Source organism: Lissotriton vulgaris, chromosome 1_1 (genome assembly GCF_964263255.1).
Source record: "Lissotriton vulgaris chromosome 1_1, aLisVul1.2, whole genome shotgun sequence".
NCBI classification, from domain to species: domain Eukaryota; kingdom Metazoa; phylum Chordata; class Amphibia; order Caudata; family Salamandridae; genus Lissotriton; species Lissotriton vulgaris.
Window position 1 is genome coordinate 1,184,568,449 of NC_141685.1, and position 17,851 is coordinate 1,184,586,299.

A 17,851-nucleotide genomic window follows, 5' to 3' on the forward strand; every position below is an offset into this window, starting at 1 on the left:
ACGGCTTGGCGGGGGTCCCAGTCCTAGAGAAACTTTATTAATTGGGCCTCCGTCAGCGGTTAAAAATAAGGCTGTTGGACGTTGGGGGCGAGTTACGACCTCCCACGTCCTTTAGAGTGTCAACATGTTTCAGCCAGTGCCTTATCAATATGCTGGCTTTCTTCAGGACTAAAATAAGGGTGTGAAATAAAATGTAAAAACTAGTGGGTGTGTAGTGTGGACTATGTGTCTACACGCCCTAAAGTGTATCTAACTGTGAGAGGGGGGGGATTCCCTTCTCAAGATCACGCCGGTTTTGCGAAGGAGGCACAACAGGTCCAAGGCCGGCGCTGACCAGAAATCCTGGTCAACCCCTTGCCACCTCAACAAACCTTGAAGAGGAGACACCTTAAAACTAGCGTGATCTTGAGAAGGGAATCCCCCCCTCTCACAGTTAGATACACTTTAGGGCGTGTAGACACATAGTCCACACTACACACCCACTAGTTTTTAAATTTTATTTCACACCCTTATTTTAGTCCTGAAGAAAGCCAGCATATTGATAAGGCACTGGCTGAAACATGTTGACACTCTAAAGGACGTGGGAGGTCGTAACTCGCCCCCAACGTCAACAGCCTTATTTTTAACCGCTGACGGAGGCCCAATTAATAAAGTTTCTCTAGGACTGGGACCCCCGCCAAGCCGTTTTAAACTCACTATCTCACCACCTTTCACCGCACACACAGTGACATACCTGATCCGCTGTAACCAGGCGTCGTAGCACACCCGGGACACGCTAGGTGTCACTGGGTGGGTCCGATGATGAAGCATGCCACCAACTAGGTTGGTGGGTGAGGGCTTTCTAAAGACACCCAACAGATGCCACCCCCAATCGACAAAACTTAACTGAGTCACCATGATTTTTATAATACAAATATCATACCAACCCCATTCATAGCTAGTCTCCTTTTGATTATTTGGAATTTGAAAAGAAAAACATCCAGCAGTAAAGGCAAAAATTTTCCATCAAACCTCCGAAATCACACCTGCTAAACTGCTTAAATCAGCTGCCCTTGATCTCTTACACATAGACACTGTACAAAGGATACCCAATCTATCCTTTTTAAAGTTCAGGATGAAGGTGTCTACAAGCATTCACTGACACCCACCCACATTCATCAGCCGATCTTACGTTCCCTTCTAAACTCCCTCCACCTCAGTCAGCTCAGCCAACTTCAGCTCAAAAGTCCCAAGCCAGACAACAAACTTTCCAATAATTTCCGGACACAAACTTGTCTAATTTACAAAGGCAGAAAAAAAGAAAAAAACAAAAGACCTCAAAGACAGAAAAACATAAGAAACTACCACAAGGCCATTCACAAAGCAAACACATTGTACTAGAACAAACAAATCGACACCAAAGAACTGTTTAACATTTATTGGAAAATATCGGACCTGCAAGGACTGAAGGTGTCTCCATTAAATCCAACTCATTTGGTGAAGACCTGCTGATTTTCTGCAAGAAAAAATTCTCAATCACATTTTTCAACCTTTTCAAAAATGAGCCTCAATCAAGTTCTCAAAATACCAAGCAAAATGAAATGCCTCAATCATTTCAGAAGAGCCATTTTCGGAGCTGCTATAAAGATTATCTGACCACACATAGCTACCACAGCATGAATAAATACCTCCCTCTAACATAGAAGTGCACCCCCAAGCTCGAGCAAGGCGTAATAATCCTTCTACTGAAGACAAAACACTGGAAACCCATCAGACCTATTAAACTAGAGATCCATCTGAATTCTCTACCTCATTAGCAAAATCATCGAAAGTGAGATCAAAAAACAGCTACAAGATTTCATCAAATCCAACAACCTGTTACATGACAGACAATAAAGCTTCAGACCAGGACGGTTCTGCAATTCCAGAAATCAGTGAAGATCTCTTGTTCTCCACTGATGTGGGACAATGTGAAATGTGTATCCTCCGCAATCCATACACATAGACCATAAGTTCCTGTTTAATCAATTAGCGATGACCCCCCTTCTCCATGATTAACAATTTACTATCCTATTGTAATCGTGTGTATTTTTGTATCCATTGTACCCTCTTCATTTACCATTGTGAACTGTACCTGATGTCGAGTTTGTTTAAGAAAAAGATTTCTACAAAAATAATAATTAGAAAACCAGGCAGAGACAAACAGAAGAACACTTAAGTTATGTAACACATTCCTCTCATGTCGATGCCAACAAGACAAAATAGGCTAGTTCACCTTGACACCATTCTGGCCCCCCAAGATTCTTCCCTTTTCCAGATACTAATTATTATTTATGAGACTCCTGACACACATCATCTCACTCTACCAATTTCGATTCCAGAATTATGTCGACATTAAATCCACCCAGAGTTCAGGATTACCACTTAGACAAAGTAGGCACCGGCCTTGCGGCCGCACTCCTTTTAGGGGCCTGCGACAACTGATCAAAATAATATTGATTTGATCTTGAAAGAAAATTACAATGAAGCTTTCTTAAATTGTTTCCAAAAGATAGAAACAATGAAACAACTCAAAGAAAAATTTTCGATTAAAAACTCTATAGAGAAAATACTGTATTCATGTAATGTACCCACTAACAACTTAAAGTACATAAACCAGAAAGAGTCAAGTCAAGTCAAGTCATAACACTTATATAGCGCACTACATACCCAGAGGGTTTCAAGGCGCTTAGGAAGGGGAGGTGGATTATTTGTCAAATATCCACGTTTTAAGCTGCTTTCTGAACGCTAGGTGATTCTGGGTGAGGCGAAGGTAAGCGGGGAGTGAGTTCCATGTTTTGGCAGCCAGGTATGAGAAGGATCTGCCTCCGATGGTGGTCTTGTTGATGCGAGGTACAGTGGCGAAGGCTTGGCTGGAAGAGCGCAGTTGGCGGGAGGGGGTGTAGAAGGACAGTCGAGAGTTGAGGCAATCTGGTCCGATGTCGTAGAGTGATTTGTGTGCGTGGGTAAGCAGTCGGAAAGTAATCCTCTTATTGACGGGTAGCCAGTGGAGGTCTTTAAGGTGACCAGAGATGTGTTCGTTGCGTGGGATGTCTAATATGAGCCTGGCTGAGGCGTTTTGTATTCGTTGTAGTTTCTTCTGGAGTTTAGCGGTGGTACCTGCGTAGAGGGTGTTTCCGTAGTCCAGTCGGCTCGTGACTAGAGCGTGGGTGACTGTTTTCCTTGTTTCGGGGGGGGATCCAGCGAAATGTTTTTCTGAGCATGCGAAGAATGTTAAAGCAGGAAGAGGATACGGCGCTGACTTGTCTGTTCATTGAGAGTGAAGAATCCAGGATGACGCCAAGGTTCCGTGCGTGGTCTGTCGGGATGGGTGCATTTCCGAGGGCTTCCGGCCACCAGGAGTCGTCCCATGCAGAGGGTGATTTACCTAAGATGAGGACTTCTGTTTTGTCTGAGTTCAGTTTCAGACGGCTTTGTTTCATCCATTCGGCGACTTCTTTCATTCCTTCGTGTAGGTTAGTTTTGGCGGTGCTGGGGTCCTTGGTGAGAGATAGGATCAGTTGAGTGTCATCCGCGTAAGAGATGATGTTGAGGTTGTGTTGGCGGGCGATGGCCGCGAGGGGGCTCATGTATACGTTGAAGAGGGTGGGACTGAGCGAGGATCCTTGTGGTACGCCGCAGATGATTTCAGAGGCTTCGGACTTGAATGGTGGGAGGCGGACTCTCTGGGTTCTTCCGGTGAGGAACGAGGTGATCCATTCCAGTGCCTTTCCTTGGATTCCGATGTTTCTGAGGCGTTGTAAAAGGGTGCTGTGGCAGACTGTGTCGAAGGCTGCAGAGAGGTCGAGGAGGATGAGGGCGACTGTGTCTCCATTGTCCAGTAGAGTTCGAATGTCGTCTGTTGCTGCGATGAGTGCGGTCTCAGTGCTGTGTTTGGCTCGGAAGCCAGATTGTGAGGGGTCGAGTGATTTGTTGGCTTCGAGGAAGGCGGAGAGCTGGTTGTTGACAGCTTTCTCGATGACTTTGGCCGGGAATGGAAGAAGTGAGATGGGGCGGTAGTTTTTGAGTTCGGTGGGGTCTGCTGTTGGTTTTTTCAGAAGGGCGGTGAGTTCAGCGTGTTTCCAGTCTTCTGGGAAGGTAGCGGAGTTGAAGGAGCAGTTGATGACGTCTCGGAGGTGCGGAGCTATGACGGAGTCTGCTTTGTTGAAGATGTGGTGGGGGCATGGGTCTGTGGGGGATCCAGAGTGGATGGAATTCATCAGGCGGATGGTGTCCTCAGTGGAGATTGGGTTCCAGGCGTTAAGGGTGTTAACGGGGGGAGGATGGTCAGCTGATGGTAGGGTGGGTTGCCTTCCGGGTTGGTTGTCAAAGCTGTTGTGGATGTCAGCAATCTTGTTGTGGAAAAAAGAGGCTAGGGAATCGCAGAGGGTTTGAGAGGGGGTGATGTCGTTGGAGTTGGCCGAGGGGTTGGAAAATTCCTTGACGATGTTGAAAAGTTCCTTGCTGTTGTGGGCGTTGTTGTCAAGTCGATCTTTGAATGCTGTTTTCTTGGCTTTTCGGATCAGTTGGTGGTGAGTACGGATGGCGCTTTTGAAGGCGTCCTTGTTGTTGGTGGATGGGTCTTTTTTCCAGGCCTTTTCAAGGGAGCGGCACAGTTTCTTGGATTTCTTGAGGTCGTCGTTGAACCATGAGGCCTTCTTGAAGCCAAGTTTGTGTTGACGTTTTTTCAGTGGTGCTAAGGTGTCGGCGGTGTTGGATAACCAAACGGTGAGGTTGGAGGCGGCTTCGTTGGCGTTAGAAGAGAGGGCTGGGGAGGATTGAAGGAGTGATGTGGAGATCTGCTCTGTGGTGATTTTGTTCCAGTTTCTTTGCAGAGTTGGTTGGGGGTGGTTGATGGGTTTCGGCTTGTTGTAGATGAAGTGAACGCAGCTGTGGTCAGTCCAGAGGAGATCCGTAGTGTGGCTGAAGGAGACATGGTTGCTGGAGGTGAAGATGGGGTCGAGAGTGTGACCTGCGATGTGGGTGGGGGAAGTGACCAGTTGTTTAAGTCCGAGGTTGGCGAGGTTGTCCAAGAGGGTGGCGGTGTTGCGGTCGTTGATCTTTTCAAGGTGGAAGTTGAGGTCTCCCAGAAGCATGTAGTCTTTGGAGGGGAGCGCGTGTGGAGTGATGAAGTCCGTGATGTCTTCACTGAATTTTGCGCGTGGTCCAGGTGGTCTGTAGAGGAGGGTGCCTCTGAGTGTGGTCTTGGGGTCGATGTGGATCTGGAAGTGAAGGTGTTCGGAGTTGGCGAGGTTGGCATCAGAGCTGGTTGAGATGCGGATTGTTTTCTTATGGACGATAGCGATTCCACCTCCTGTATGGTCGGTGCGGTCCTTGCGTGTGATCTTATAGTCATCAGGGATAGCGATGGCGATGTCAGGGGCGGAGGAAGCGTTCATCCATGTTTCCGTTAGGAAGGCGACGTCAGGAGAGATGGTGTCTAGTAGGTTCCAAAGGTCAATGGCGTGCCTGTGGACCGAGCGGGTGTTGAGAAGGATGCATTCTAGGTGGTTGGGGTCGGGAATCTGTGGTGTAGTCGTAACGGAGATGTTGTCGGTGCCGCTAAATTTGCAGGAGAAGCAGGCGAAAGGTCCATGGGTGCGTCCAGGAGCGGCTTGGACGCAGTTGGGGGCGCGACCGGGGTCAAGGGCTAGGAGGGTGGAGGCATCATAGGTAATGCAGGAGGGCTGTGGAGCGCGAGGGGCAGGGGGTCTGGCGCTGGGCGCGGTCCAGGCGCGGACGGGCGTAGACGGGCTTACCTTTGGCGCACCTTCGGCGCGGGTTGGGCGCGAACGCTGCGCGTAAACGCTGCGCGCGGGAACTACTGTCATATATGGAGAGTGGAGGGGGAGGGGCGAGGGCGTCTCAGCTGGGAGGCGGGGCGGGCCAAAGACGAGCACAACAATCAACAAAATGGAGGCGGGGGGGGGAGCACTGCAAAACGCACAAACCGAGTGGAATTGCACTTCAAGAATACAATGGAAATGCAGGCAAGCTCAGCGGCGACCAGGTAGGCAGCAGGCACAGACAGCAATGCAGCCGTGGGAGCAGAGCGGCACAGCGCGCAGACAGGCTCGAGTTAGTACAAATCAGAGTACAAGTCAATTACAAAGCAGGTTTGCTCAATGGCGATCTGCAGGCACAGGCACTCAAAGCAGTTCCAATTACACAGGGCAAAGCGCTATATACGATACCAGCGACCTTGGAGGGACCCTGGGGAGCGACCACTCAACTCTGGGAAGAGGAGCGAGTCACGCCGACTTCAGGAGGGGAAGCGCTGATGAGCTAAGTGGGAGGGCGTCTCAGCTGGGAGGCGGGGCGGGCCAAAGACGAGCACAACAATCAACAAAATGGAGGCGGGGGGAGCACTGCAAAACGCAAAAACCGAGTGGAATTGCACTTCAAGAATACAATGGAAATGCAGGCAAGCTCAGCGGCGACCAGGTAGGCAGCAGGCACAGACAGCAATGCAGCCGTGGGAGCAGAGCGGCACAGCGCGCAGACAGGCTCGAGTTAGTACAAATCAGAGTACAAGTCAATTACAAAGCAGGTTTGCTCAATGGCGATCTGCAGGCACAGGCACTCAAAGCAGTTCCAATTACACAGGGCAAAGCGCTATATACGATACCAGCGACCTTGGAGGGACCCTGGGGAGCGACCACTCAGCTCTGGGAAGAGGAGCGAGTCACGCCGACTTCAGGAGGGGAAGCGCTGATGAGCTAAGTGGGAGGGCGTCTCAGCTGGGAGGCGGGGTGGGCCAAAGACGAGCACAACAATCAACAAAATGGAGGCGGGGGGGGGAGCACTGCAAAACGCAAAAACCGAGTGGAATTGCACTTCAAGAATACAATGGAAATGCAGGCAAGCTCAGCGGCGACCAGGTAGGCAGCAGGCACAGACAGCAATGCAGCCGTGGGAGCAGAGCGGCACAGCGCGCAGACAGGCTCGAGACTGCATCAGATTCACATAAGTTTGTCTCTTAAAAGCTCATCTTCTGGAAGCTGTCATTTTGAAAAACAATCTGGTGCAAACTACGTTCCTTTAACCCGTTGGCTGCAGGGTTATTCCCCCGCTGTGCTGGGGGGCAGGGCGCGCACAGCGCCCCGGTGCTCGTGTGCTCATGACGAGCTGAGCTCGTCACGGCCACACCAGTTTCCTCAGAACGCTCAGCACTGAGGGGGAATTAGCCCCGCATGTGAGGGTTCTGACCGTTATGACGAGCTCGGCTCGTCATGAGCATGGGAGGGGTTCATGTACAGTAGTGATGGTCATCTCAGACTAGCGGCTGACGTGCACACTACTTAGTTCAATGTTATCCCACTAATTTACAGGGGGGTGGCAAAATATTAACTGCCTAGGGGCCTACACAGGGTTTAAACCGGCACTGTCTACACCTGACTATGCTACTTCTCAAACCAAAGTAGAAAAATAACATGTCTGAAACATGTACCCCCTGGAAGAAGAACATCCACCTAAATTGTTAAACAATGAAATTCTGATAAAGCAATAGCACAAAAAACAGCCTCAGAACTCTAGGCGCAAGCCTATGGAACTTACTACGTCCACACATAAGATACCAACCGAATGATGTATTTCAAGAGCAACCTGTAAAGCAGCATTTTCAAAGAGGCATTCACCCACCTGTCAGACAGCAAGCGACCATCACTCTCTCTATTTACATGGTAGAGTCCCTTTAAAGTCCTTCTCCTAGTCAGCAGATACTGCAAGTAGTTTTAGGTACTCTTATAGTTTAGTCACGCTCCACTTGCTGACATCATACTTGACTAGGAAAGATGTAGTGCTAAAAAAATGCTGATTTACCAAAAGCCAGCCCTTTACAAACCAATAAATAAATAAATGAAGCTGCATGAAATGTTACCACTTAAAGGAAAGGTTGAGAAAGACCGGTCTCTAAAAGACCAATGTGAATATGGCCCTAATCGAATGATAATGGATATCTACATGGCCTAAAAACCATGACAGTTACAGTAGTCTTGCACACAAGAACACCTTAAAACAGTTTGCTTCCCTGGCTGAGGGCAATGACATATCACAAATTTATACAAGAAGGAAAATAATTTAGTATGAACTAAGTAAAATGACAAGGCCTGTATCATTTACAAATTGTTGGGAGAATATTTAGCATATAAAATCGACAAAGGAATTTCTGGTTTTATATGAAAATCAAAAAAAGCTTTAAGCAGAAAATACGATGAGGCCTAAAACAATATATAATCCCATTGACGGGCCTCTTAGGACTCTCTAAGGCTCTCTGCAGCTAATTTCAAAAACTAACATAATGCCATGTAGGAGACTGTTCTTTAATTCACCAGATTAATACTTGTCCTTCTGGCCTAAAAGAATTATGCCAGAAGGGTTAAAACAACATTCAAATCTCATACCAGTACGGTGTCCTAGCAAGTGGAAATATGTAAACTCGTATCAATAATTGTTTTTTCTTTCAAAACTATTTTAGAACAATACATTTCTATCCTCACTTATGAGCAAAAGATCTCCCCTAGCAGCCTTCCATTTGCCACGCTAATTTGAGCCCTCCACTGGGCTGATGCTACAGCCCCGACTCCTCCACCCTCATTTTACCACCATACCTGACCCCAGCAGAGAGCCGGCCTGACTCAGCAACATGGCCAATCCCCATCAACTTCCCTGAAGCTCCAACTCTATCTCAAAGTCACTGCCATCGTCTACTTGAAGTCAAGTTACCACAGTTCGCACTGCTACATAACTTTACCTTCCCCCAAAAGTTTCTGCTTTAGAAGTACACACACCCATTGGCCCAAAACTGAAGACACAACAAACAATGGCATCAAGCACTAATAAACATGCCTCAGCAAGGGCTAGACACCCCAGGTGTTACTCCCTGTTGTATTGCTGTCCCAAGTTCCACAGGGCGCTCTCCTGTAGTTGGTGTAGCCATACCTGTGACAGTTGCTAAGTATATGATGTGATAGCTTTACCAAGTTGTATAACTGTGGAAAACACATCAATAAGGAATATGCTACTTACCAGTATGCATCTGTTCTTGGCATAGAGGGCTGCAGAGTGGTACATTATGAATAGATCGCCATCTGGTGTTGGGCTCGGATGATTGCACTTTGTTTTTCTCTTGGAGAGTCTTTTGTATCTTGGTGACTCCTCCCTTGGTTGGTAGTGCGCATGGGCATCGGCTCCATCCTTAGATTGTTTTGCCATAGTAGGGTTAGATGGAGTAGTATAGTAGAATACAGATAAGAGTGCCCATGTAAGTGTATCTAAATAAGATAATGTTGGAACAGACACAGGTTTCCGGGGAGGCTGGGAGGGCATGTACCACTCTGCAGCCCTCTATGCCAAGAACAGATGCATACTGGTAAGTAGCATATTCCGTTCGAGGCATATGGGCTGCAGATGGTACATTATGAATAGACTATACAGCAGTTCTCTCCCTAGCGGTGGTCGCCCGTGTCTGTTGCAACTGTCTGAAACAATGTTTTTAATACTGCTTGTCCCACTCTAGCTTGTTGTGTTGTGTGCACATCTACACAATAGTGTTTTGTGAAGGTGTGCGGTGTAACCCAGGTAGCTGCTTTGCATATGTCATCTAGTGGAATGTTTCCCAAAAATGCCATAGATGCTCCTAGTTTACGTGTAGAGTGAGCTCTAGGAGGAACAGTTAATGTTCTCTTTGCCTTTAGGTAGCATATTTGAATGCATTTTACAATCCATCTGGCAATGCCCGCTTTGGAGATGGGCTTGCCTTTATGTGTAGAAGGAAACGCAACAAATAGCTGTTTTGTCTTTCTGAAAGTTTGTGTTCTTTCTATATAGTACAATATGGCCCTTCTAACATCCAATGTATGTAGGGCTCTTTCTGCTACTGTTTGTGGTTTTGAAAAGAAAACCGGTAATTCCACTGACTGATTGATGTGGAATGCTGAAAAAACCTTCGGTAAGAATTTTGGGTTTGTTCTAAGAACCACTTTATTTTGGTGTAGCTGCATAAATGGTTCTTGAATCGTAAAAGCCTGCAGTTCACTTACTCTTCTAAGTGACGTGATAGCTATGAGGAAGGCCAACTTCCATGTGAGGAATTGTATTTCACACCTATGCATAGGTTCAAAGGGTGGCCCCATTAGTCTGGTAAGCACTATGTTGGGATTCCAGACTGGGGAAGGTGGTCTTCTTGGTGGAATGACTCTTTTGAGTCCTTCCATGAAAGCTTTAATTGCTGGTACTTTAAACAGTGAAAGATGTTGCCTGTTTTGTAGGTACGCCGCTATGGCTGCGAGATGAACTCTGATAGAGGTATATGCTAGGTTACATTGCTGTAAGTGTAGTAAATAGCAAATGATTTGTTTAGTGGATGCGTCCAGAGGGTTGATGTGCTTACTGTTACAGTGTATAGCAAACCTCTTCCATTTTGCTGCATAGCATGCTCTGGTGGTAGGACGTCTTGCTTGTTTAATGATTTCCATGCATTCTGGTGGTAAATCTAAATACCCAAACTCTATGACTTCAGGAGCCAGATCGCTAGGTTCAGTTGTTTGGGATCTGGGTGCATTATTTCTCATGGTTCTGTGTAAGATGCATGGGTAATAATCTTAGCTTTTGATGTGGTACTTGTGAGAGTTGTAGCAGCGTGGTGAACCACGGCTGTCTTGCCCACGTGGGTGCCACTAGTATCATTGTCATTGAGTGTTGCTGCAGTTTCCGAACCAGTAACGGAATTAGTGGTAGAGGAGGGAATGCGTAAGCAAATTTGTTGGACCAATTTATCCACAGTGCATTGCCCTGGGACCGGTGGTGTGGGTACCTGGATGCGAAGTTTTTGCATTTTGCGTTCTGATGATTGGCAAACAGATCTATCTCTGGTTGCCCCCATTTTTGGAAGAATGGCTGCAGTATTTGGTCGTGCAGCTCCCATTCGTGTACTTGTTCTGACTGTCTGCTTAGGATGTCTGCTATCTGATTTTGAACTCCTGGTAGGTGTTCCGCTAACAGGTAGATCTTTTGAGGAATGGCCCATCTCCATATGTCCTGTGCTAGTCTGGACAGTTGGAGAGAGTGTGTCCCCCCCTGTTTTTGAATATAATACATTGCAGTCATGTTGTCTGTTCTGATCAGGACTGCTTTGCTTGTTATTTGCATTTGGAAAGCTTTTAGTGCTAGAAATATTGCTAATAGTTCTAGGTAGTTGATGTGCAGTTTCTTTTGCTGCACACTCCACTTCCCCTGCACTGTGTATCTGTCCATGTGCGCTCCCCATCCGGAGAGCGATGCGTCCGCTGTTATTATCACTTGTGGAATTGGCTCTAGGAACGACCGTCCCTTGGAAATGTTTTCTGTGTTCCACCACTTCAGAGAGCGATACGTCCGGTCGTTTACCAACACCAGATCTGTAATCTGACCTTGAGCCTGATTCCACTGTGTCGCTAGACACTCTTGTAGTGGGCGCATTTGTAGTCTGGCATGTGGTATTAGCAGTATGCAGGAGGACATCATGCCTAATAGTTGCATAAACACTCGTGCTGGTAGTGAGTGTTGTGGTTGAAATCTTTGTATTAACCCGACCATTGTCTGTACTCTGATTGGGTTGGGGTATGCTATTGCCTTTTCTGTGTCTACTGTAGCCCCCAGGTATTGCTGAATCTGGTTTGGTTGCAGGTGTGATTTTTTGTAGTTCACCGTGAACCCTAGGTGGTGCAGCAATTGAATTGTCTTCTGTGTGTTGTGAAGACATTCTTCTTTTGACTTGGCCTTTATTAGCCAGTCGTCCAAGTATGGGAAGACATGTATTTGTTGTCTTCTTAGGTGTGCTGCCACCACAGCTAGGCATTTTGTGAAAACTCTTGGTGCTGTTGTGACACCGAAGGGAAGGACTTTGAACTGATAGTGTTGTCCTTCTAACACAAACCTTAGGTATTTCCTGTGGGCTTTGTGAATTGGGATATGAAAGTAAGCGTCTTTTAGATCCAGTGTAGAAAGAAAGTCCCCTTTCTTCAGTAAAGGGAGTACTTGTTGGAGCGTGACCATGTGGAAATGCTCCGAATTTATGTAAGCATTGAGAGGTCTGAGGTCTAATATTGGTCTTAGGGACCCGTCCTTTTTGGGGATCAGGAAGTATAGAGAGTATACTCCTGTTCCTTGTTGATCCTTTGGAACCTTCTCTATTGCATGCTTTTGTAGAAGTGCTAGAACTTCTTCTCTTAACAATGTCAGATGATCTTGACTTATTGGACGCTGTTTGGGGGGGATGTTTGGTGGGGTAGCTGTGAGTTCTAGGCAATAACCATGTTGGATAATATGTCTCACCCACTTGTCTGATGTGATGTTCTCCCAGACAGGTAGGAACTGTGATAGACGTCCCCCGACCGGTGTTATGTGGTCTGGGGGAAGTTCTATGAAGTCACTGTTTTGGTGTTGAGGCGTTGCGGTTGTTATTATTTCCGCGGCCTCTACCCTTATTGTTGTTACCTCTGTAACTGCCTCTTGAATTACCTCTGGGTGATGTTGGTGTGAAGGAGGTGGATTGCTGATTCGTTCCTGTATTCTTTGAGCCCCCTCTATAGGTGGATCTACGAAAGGAACCTCTGTGTGTTGGCTGTTGCAATGCTCCCATTGACTTAGCCGTTTCTGTATCTTTCTTCATTTTTTCTAAGGTCTCGTCTGTGCTTGAGCCAAACAGTGTCTTCTGATCAAATGGTTTGTTCAGTAGGGCTGTTTGTACTTCTTGTTTGAATCCTGAGATTCTAAGCCATGCATGCCTTCTTAGCATGACACTGGTGTTAATAGATCTTGCTGCAGTGTCTGCTGCGTCTAATGCACACTTAATGGAAGTATTGGTTATTATTTTACCTTCCTGTATTAATTGATCTGCCTTCTTCTGATGTTCTTTTGGGAGATGTGTGAGAAGTTTTTCTAACTCATCATAATGTGCCCTGTCGTAACGTGCGAGTAGTGCTTGTGTATTGGCTATACGCCAGCTATTCGCTGCCTGTGATGCTACTCTTTTGCCTGATGCATCTATTAACTTTGATTCTTTATCTGGTGGAGGAGCCTCTCCTGTAGATAATGAATTTGCTCTTTTACGAGCGTTTGAGACCACAGCGAGTCTAGAGGTACATGCCCTTTAATAAATATTGGGTCCTTTGGAGCCGCTTTGTATTTTTTATCAATTCTTGGGTTTAACACCCTGGCTCTTACTGGGTTTTCGAATATTTCCTCTGTGTGACTAAGAAGACCCTTCAACATAGAAAGAGTACCTGATGTTCTCTGTGCATTAGGTAGAGTCTCTAACAAGAAATCCTCTATTTGAGGTTCTGTATGCATATCTAGTTTGTGATATTTTGCTGCCCTATTAATGAGCTGCACAAAACCTGTGTTATCATCAGGTGGTGAAGGCTTTGAGGGATATAGCTCTGGGTCGTTGTCCTCATCTGACCCTACATCATAATTTTCCCATGGGTCCTCCTCATCTGGGATAGTTTCGTCATCCTCTTGAGGTTCTCCCTCCCCTAGATCACTGTCTACATCTGACTGAGGTGTAGCTGGTCTTGGTGTGGAGGGTGTAGGAATATTTGGCCTATTGTGAGGAATAGGAGAAGAGGGTGTGACTCTAGGTCGAGGAGAAGCAGCAGGAGTTATATTTGTCCCCATTGTTCTCTTTTTTGAAGGAAGAGGTTTATCTTCTGACTGTTCACTCTTTCTCTTCTTCGTGACCACTTTCCCAGTTTGTGGATCAATAAACAAGATCTTTTGTTTGGGATCTGTCTGTTGCTCCTGAATCGGTACCGAAGATCCTGGTTCCGAGAGCTGTTTTGTTTTCGATCGTCAGATCTTGTTGTTTTCGACACCGAATGTCTGCTCGATTCCGACTTTCTGGGTATCGAGTGTCTTTTGGGCGATAAATCATATTTATGTTTCGACATGGAATGTTTCGATACCGAGCTTTCCCTTGTTTGTTGCCTCGGTGCCGAAGTCGATGTCGCCCTTTTCTCGGATCCGACATGGTGGGAGTCCGAGTGTTTCGGTTTCAGTTTCGGTTTCGTTGCCGGGCCTGAGGGCGGGGCGTCGGAAACTTTTTTCTGCAGTTTGACCGGGCCCGAGGGCGGGGTCGTTACCGCACGGGGTCGGTTTTTCGGTAAGGGGACGTCGTCACTCACGGTTTGTTGCTCGATGAGTTCTTCGACCTCCGACTGGTCCCCTTCCGACCCCGACTGGTCCTCTTCTTCCTCGATTTGCTCGTCTCCGAACAGCTCCGGGATCGCCTCCGCCTGCATTCTGGAAACCTCGTGTCTTCGAGCTCGACGATTTCTAATCGTTAGCTTGGAGGAGAATGCTGCACAGGCTTCGCAGTCCCTGGATTCGTGTTCAGGCGATAGACAGAGGTTGCACACCTCGTGTAGGTGGTGTGTTACCGCTACAACGCATCTTTTACAACGCGTTCCGTTACAACGCGATTTTTACATCGCAAATACCATTACAATGCATGCCATTACAACGCATGGCATTACATAGCAGATGCTATTACAACGCATGGCATTACATCGTAAGTATTGGTAAGTATTTAAATTTTTTTTTATTTTATTTAATATTTTATAATTGATTTAATTATTATTAATTATTTAAAAATATTTATTTCGTTTTTAAATATTATAAATTAAATATATTAATTTAAGTATTTTTTAAAATAAGTAGGAGTATAGGAGTATATGTTTTGGGGTACTGATGTATATGTTTTGGGGTGTTTGGGTATTTTTAGGTTTTAGGGCAGGGTTTGGGTTTTGGGGTACAGGGGTGTTTTTAGGTTTTAGGGCAGGGTTTGGGTTTTGGGGTACAGGGGTGTTTTTAGGTTTTAGGGCAGGGTTTGGGTTTTGGGGTACAGGGGTGTTTTTAGGTTTTAGGGCAGGGTTTGGGTTTTGGGGTACAGGGGTGTTTTTAGGTTTTAGGGCAGTGTTTGGGTTTTGGGGTACAGGGGTGTTTTTAGGTTTTAGGGCAGGGTTTGGGTTTTGGGGTACAGGGGTGTTTTTAGGTTTTAGGGCAGGGTTTGGGTTTTGGGGTACAGGGGTGTTTTTAGGTTTTAGGGCAGGGTTTGGGTTTTGGGGTACAGGGGTGTTTTTAGGTTTTAGGGCAGGGTTTGGGTTTTGGGGTACAGGGGTGTTTTTAGGTTTTAGGGCAGGGTTTGGGTTTTGGGGTACAGGGGTGTTTTTAGGTTTTAGGGCAGGGTTTGGGTTTTGGGGTACAGGGGTGTTTTTAGGTTTTAGGGCAAGGTTTGGGTTTTGGGGTACAGGGGTGTTTTTAGGTTTTAGGGCAGGGTTTGGGTTTTGGGGTACAGGGGTGTTTTTAGGTTTTAGGGCAGTGTTTGGGTTTTGGGGTACAGGGGTATTACGACTTTATATAAATAAAATTAATTAAATTAATTTTATTTAATTTAATTAAAATAATAACTATATTTACAATTATTAATTTAATTGTATTAATAAACGATAATTAAATTATATTATTTAAAAATGTTTAATTAATTAAATTCTTTTAATTTTATTAAATATAATTATATTATGTATTATTTATAACTTAATTAAATTATAATTATATTTATTGTTATTAATTACATTATATTATTTTCGATTTATAAATTTTTTATATATCATTAATTATATTATTTTAAATATATTACATTAATATCAATTTTAATATTAATTAAATTACTATAATTAAATTAATTACTGTTTTAAAAATGTTATATTATTTTTATTATTTTAAATTAATTTAATTAACTTTATTACATTTTTTTTTTAAAAGATATACTTACCTATACTTACGATGTAATGCCATGCGTTGTAAAAGTATCTGCTATGTAATGCCATGCGTTGTAATGGCATGCATTGTAATGGTATTTGCGATGTAAAAAACGCGTTGTAACGGAACGCGTTGTAATACATCGCGTTGTACTGACACCAATCCCGTGTAGGTCCTTGTGTAGGAACTTAGCACCACACGTTGGACATTTTTTGAATGGAGTCCTTTCCATGGACTCCGGGCTTGACTGCGTCGAGAAAGGCCCCCTGTTCTTCGACGTAGATCCAAGTTTTTCTCTTCAATTTTGAATTTGCAACGCGTCGGAATGGAAATGAACGCGTTCGATAACAATACCGTCGAATTGGAAAGGGAATACGCGCCGATAAATCACTTTCTTCTGAAGTTGATCTGGAGCGTCTCGATCCTCATCCGAACCCGATGGAGCCGATGCCCATGCGCACTACCAACCAAGGGAGGAGTCACCAAGATACAAAAGACTCTCCAAGAGAAAAACAAAGTGCAATCATCCGAGCCCAACACCAGATGGCGATCTATTCATAATGTACCATCTGCAGCCCATATGCCTCGAACAAATAGTTTAAAAAAAAAAAATAGTAAGTCAAAAATTCTACCATCGAATGTTCTTTCATGTTTCCCCAAAACATGGCAACTCTTATCTTCTTCATGGTCAGTGCACAAATATTGATTATTGGATTTTACTTGCTTCATTCATGTAAGGAAATGGGAATCCAGTATTATACAGTGAAAAGTGAAAAGTATTATATTACTGAAATCATCTTAACCAATCTTGGAGCTCTGCTGTTGACCAAGTCCTTGTGACTAGATAGGGGTATGCCCTTCATTTGTACTATAGTGTGCCTTCATAGCCACTATCTTGGAATGCCGACTAGGGTCATCATAAACACACATAATAAAGGTAATGCATCACAAGATGACTTTGGTCGGAGTGATATCATCATGTGAAAGGTCATCAGACTACCTACAGCGCTAAAAGGCCATGCCAATTGTAGAATGTGTGATACATGAATGTCAATAACTTAGCATAATGTAATGAAAAACAGTTTTAGATAATAAAACAAACATTCACACAACACTTTTTGAAGATGATGTCCAACCTCATTCTGTGTCCATAACCCTTCAAACAATTTGAGATAATTGCTTTTATGTACAGCACACATTCGCCCCACTGCTATATAAGGCTTCTTTCTAGGGCTACTGGAACAATAACACTGTGTATCTGGATAACAGATAACTAGAATCAGAAAAGTAAGATGATGTAAAGCTTTCAAAGCATTTTGCATTCATCAAAGTACAAAAACAAACACAAATATTTCACATCGACCGTATGCAATGCAATTACTGGTCATATGAAATCACATAGAATTGACATTTATGCTTCATGATGCAGGTGTTACCCTAAAGCACATAATCATTCTCCATTACTTCTCATTGTTTTTAGTAGAATAAGAAACGTACCTAAAAGTATTGTAAGCTTTGGGAGAAGTCCAGATTGCACCATCTTGTTTCGCAGACCCGTATCAAAGGAGAGGTTTAGCAAAAGCCGAAGAGTGATATTTAACAGGTCCTCATGTTCGCATGGTACCATTTTAGACAACTTGTCAATTATATCCAGTTCAGCCTACAAAAAAAAAAGCACTCATAAATGTTCTACACTGACAAGACAAAGATGTGATAAATGTACTGATAATACAAAGAAGTGATATGTTTATGCAGTATCCATAATTACGCTTTTTGACATTGTACAATGGTAGCTCAATGGCAACGAATGTTCATATAACGTAATATTCTAGGAATGTGTAGCTCTTAATCTTTTATTTTTCGATAATCTGATTTTGGCTTCACCACATAGTAACACAAAATATTATTAACTGCTAACTGCGTCCTATGCATGCAAACAACAAATCTGCAAAGCCAGTGATAGACAAGTTCTATTTTACTGCAAGTATGCCAAGCAAACGTGAATGTAACATTAATGTACTTAATTTTGAAAATG

At 44.6% G+C, this 17,851-nt stretch overlaps 1 protein-coding gene across 1 annotated transcript in view; it reads right to left on the bottom strand.

The window, feature by feature from the left end:
• The window catches only part of KIFAP3 (kinesin associated protein 3), a 1,607,567-nt gene that overhangs the window by 829,158 nt on the left and 760,558 nt on the right, over positions 1–17,851 (bottom strand). Inside the window, exon 10 of the mRNA XM_086964434.1 lies at positions 17,314–17,476. Coding sequence (XP_086820560.1) covers positions 17,314–17,476 — 163 coding nt within the window. The remainder of the gene's footprint in view (positions 1–17,313; positions 17,477–17,851) is intronic.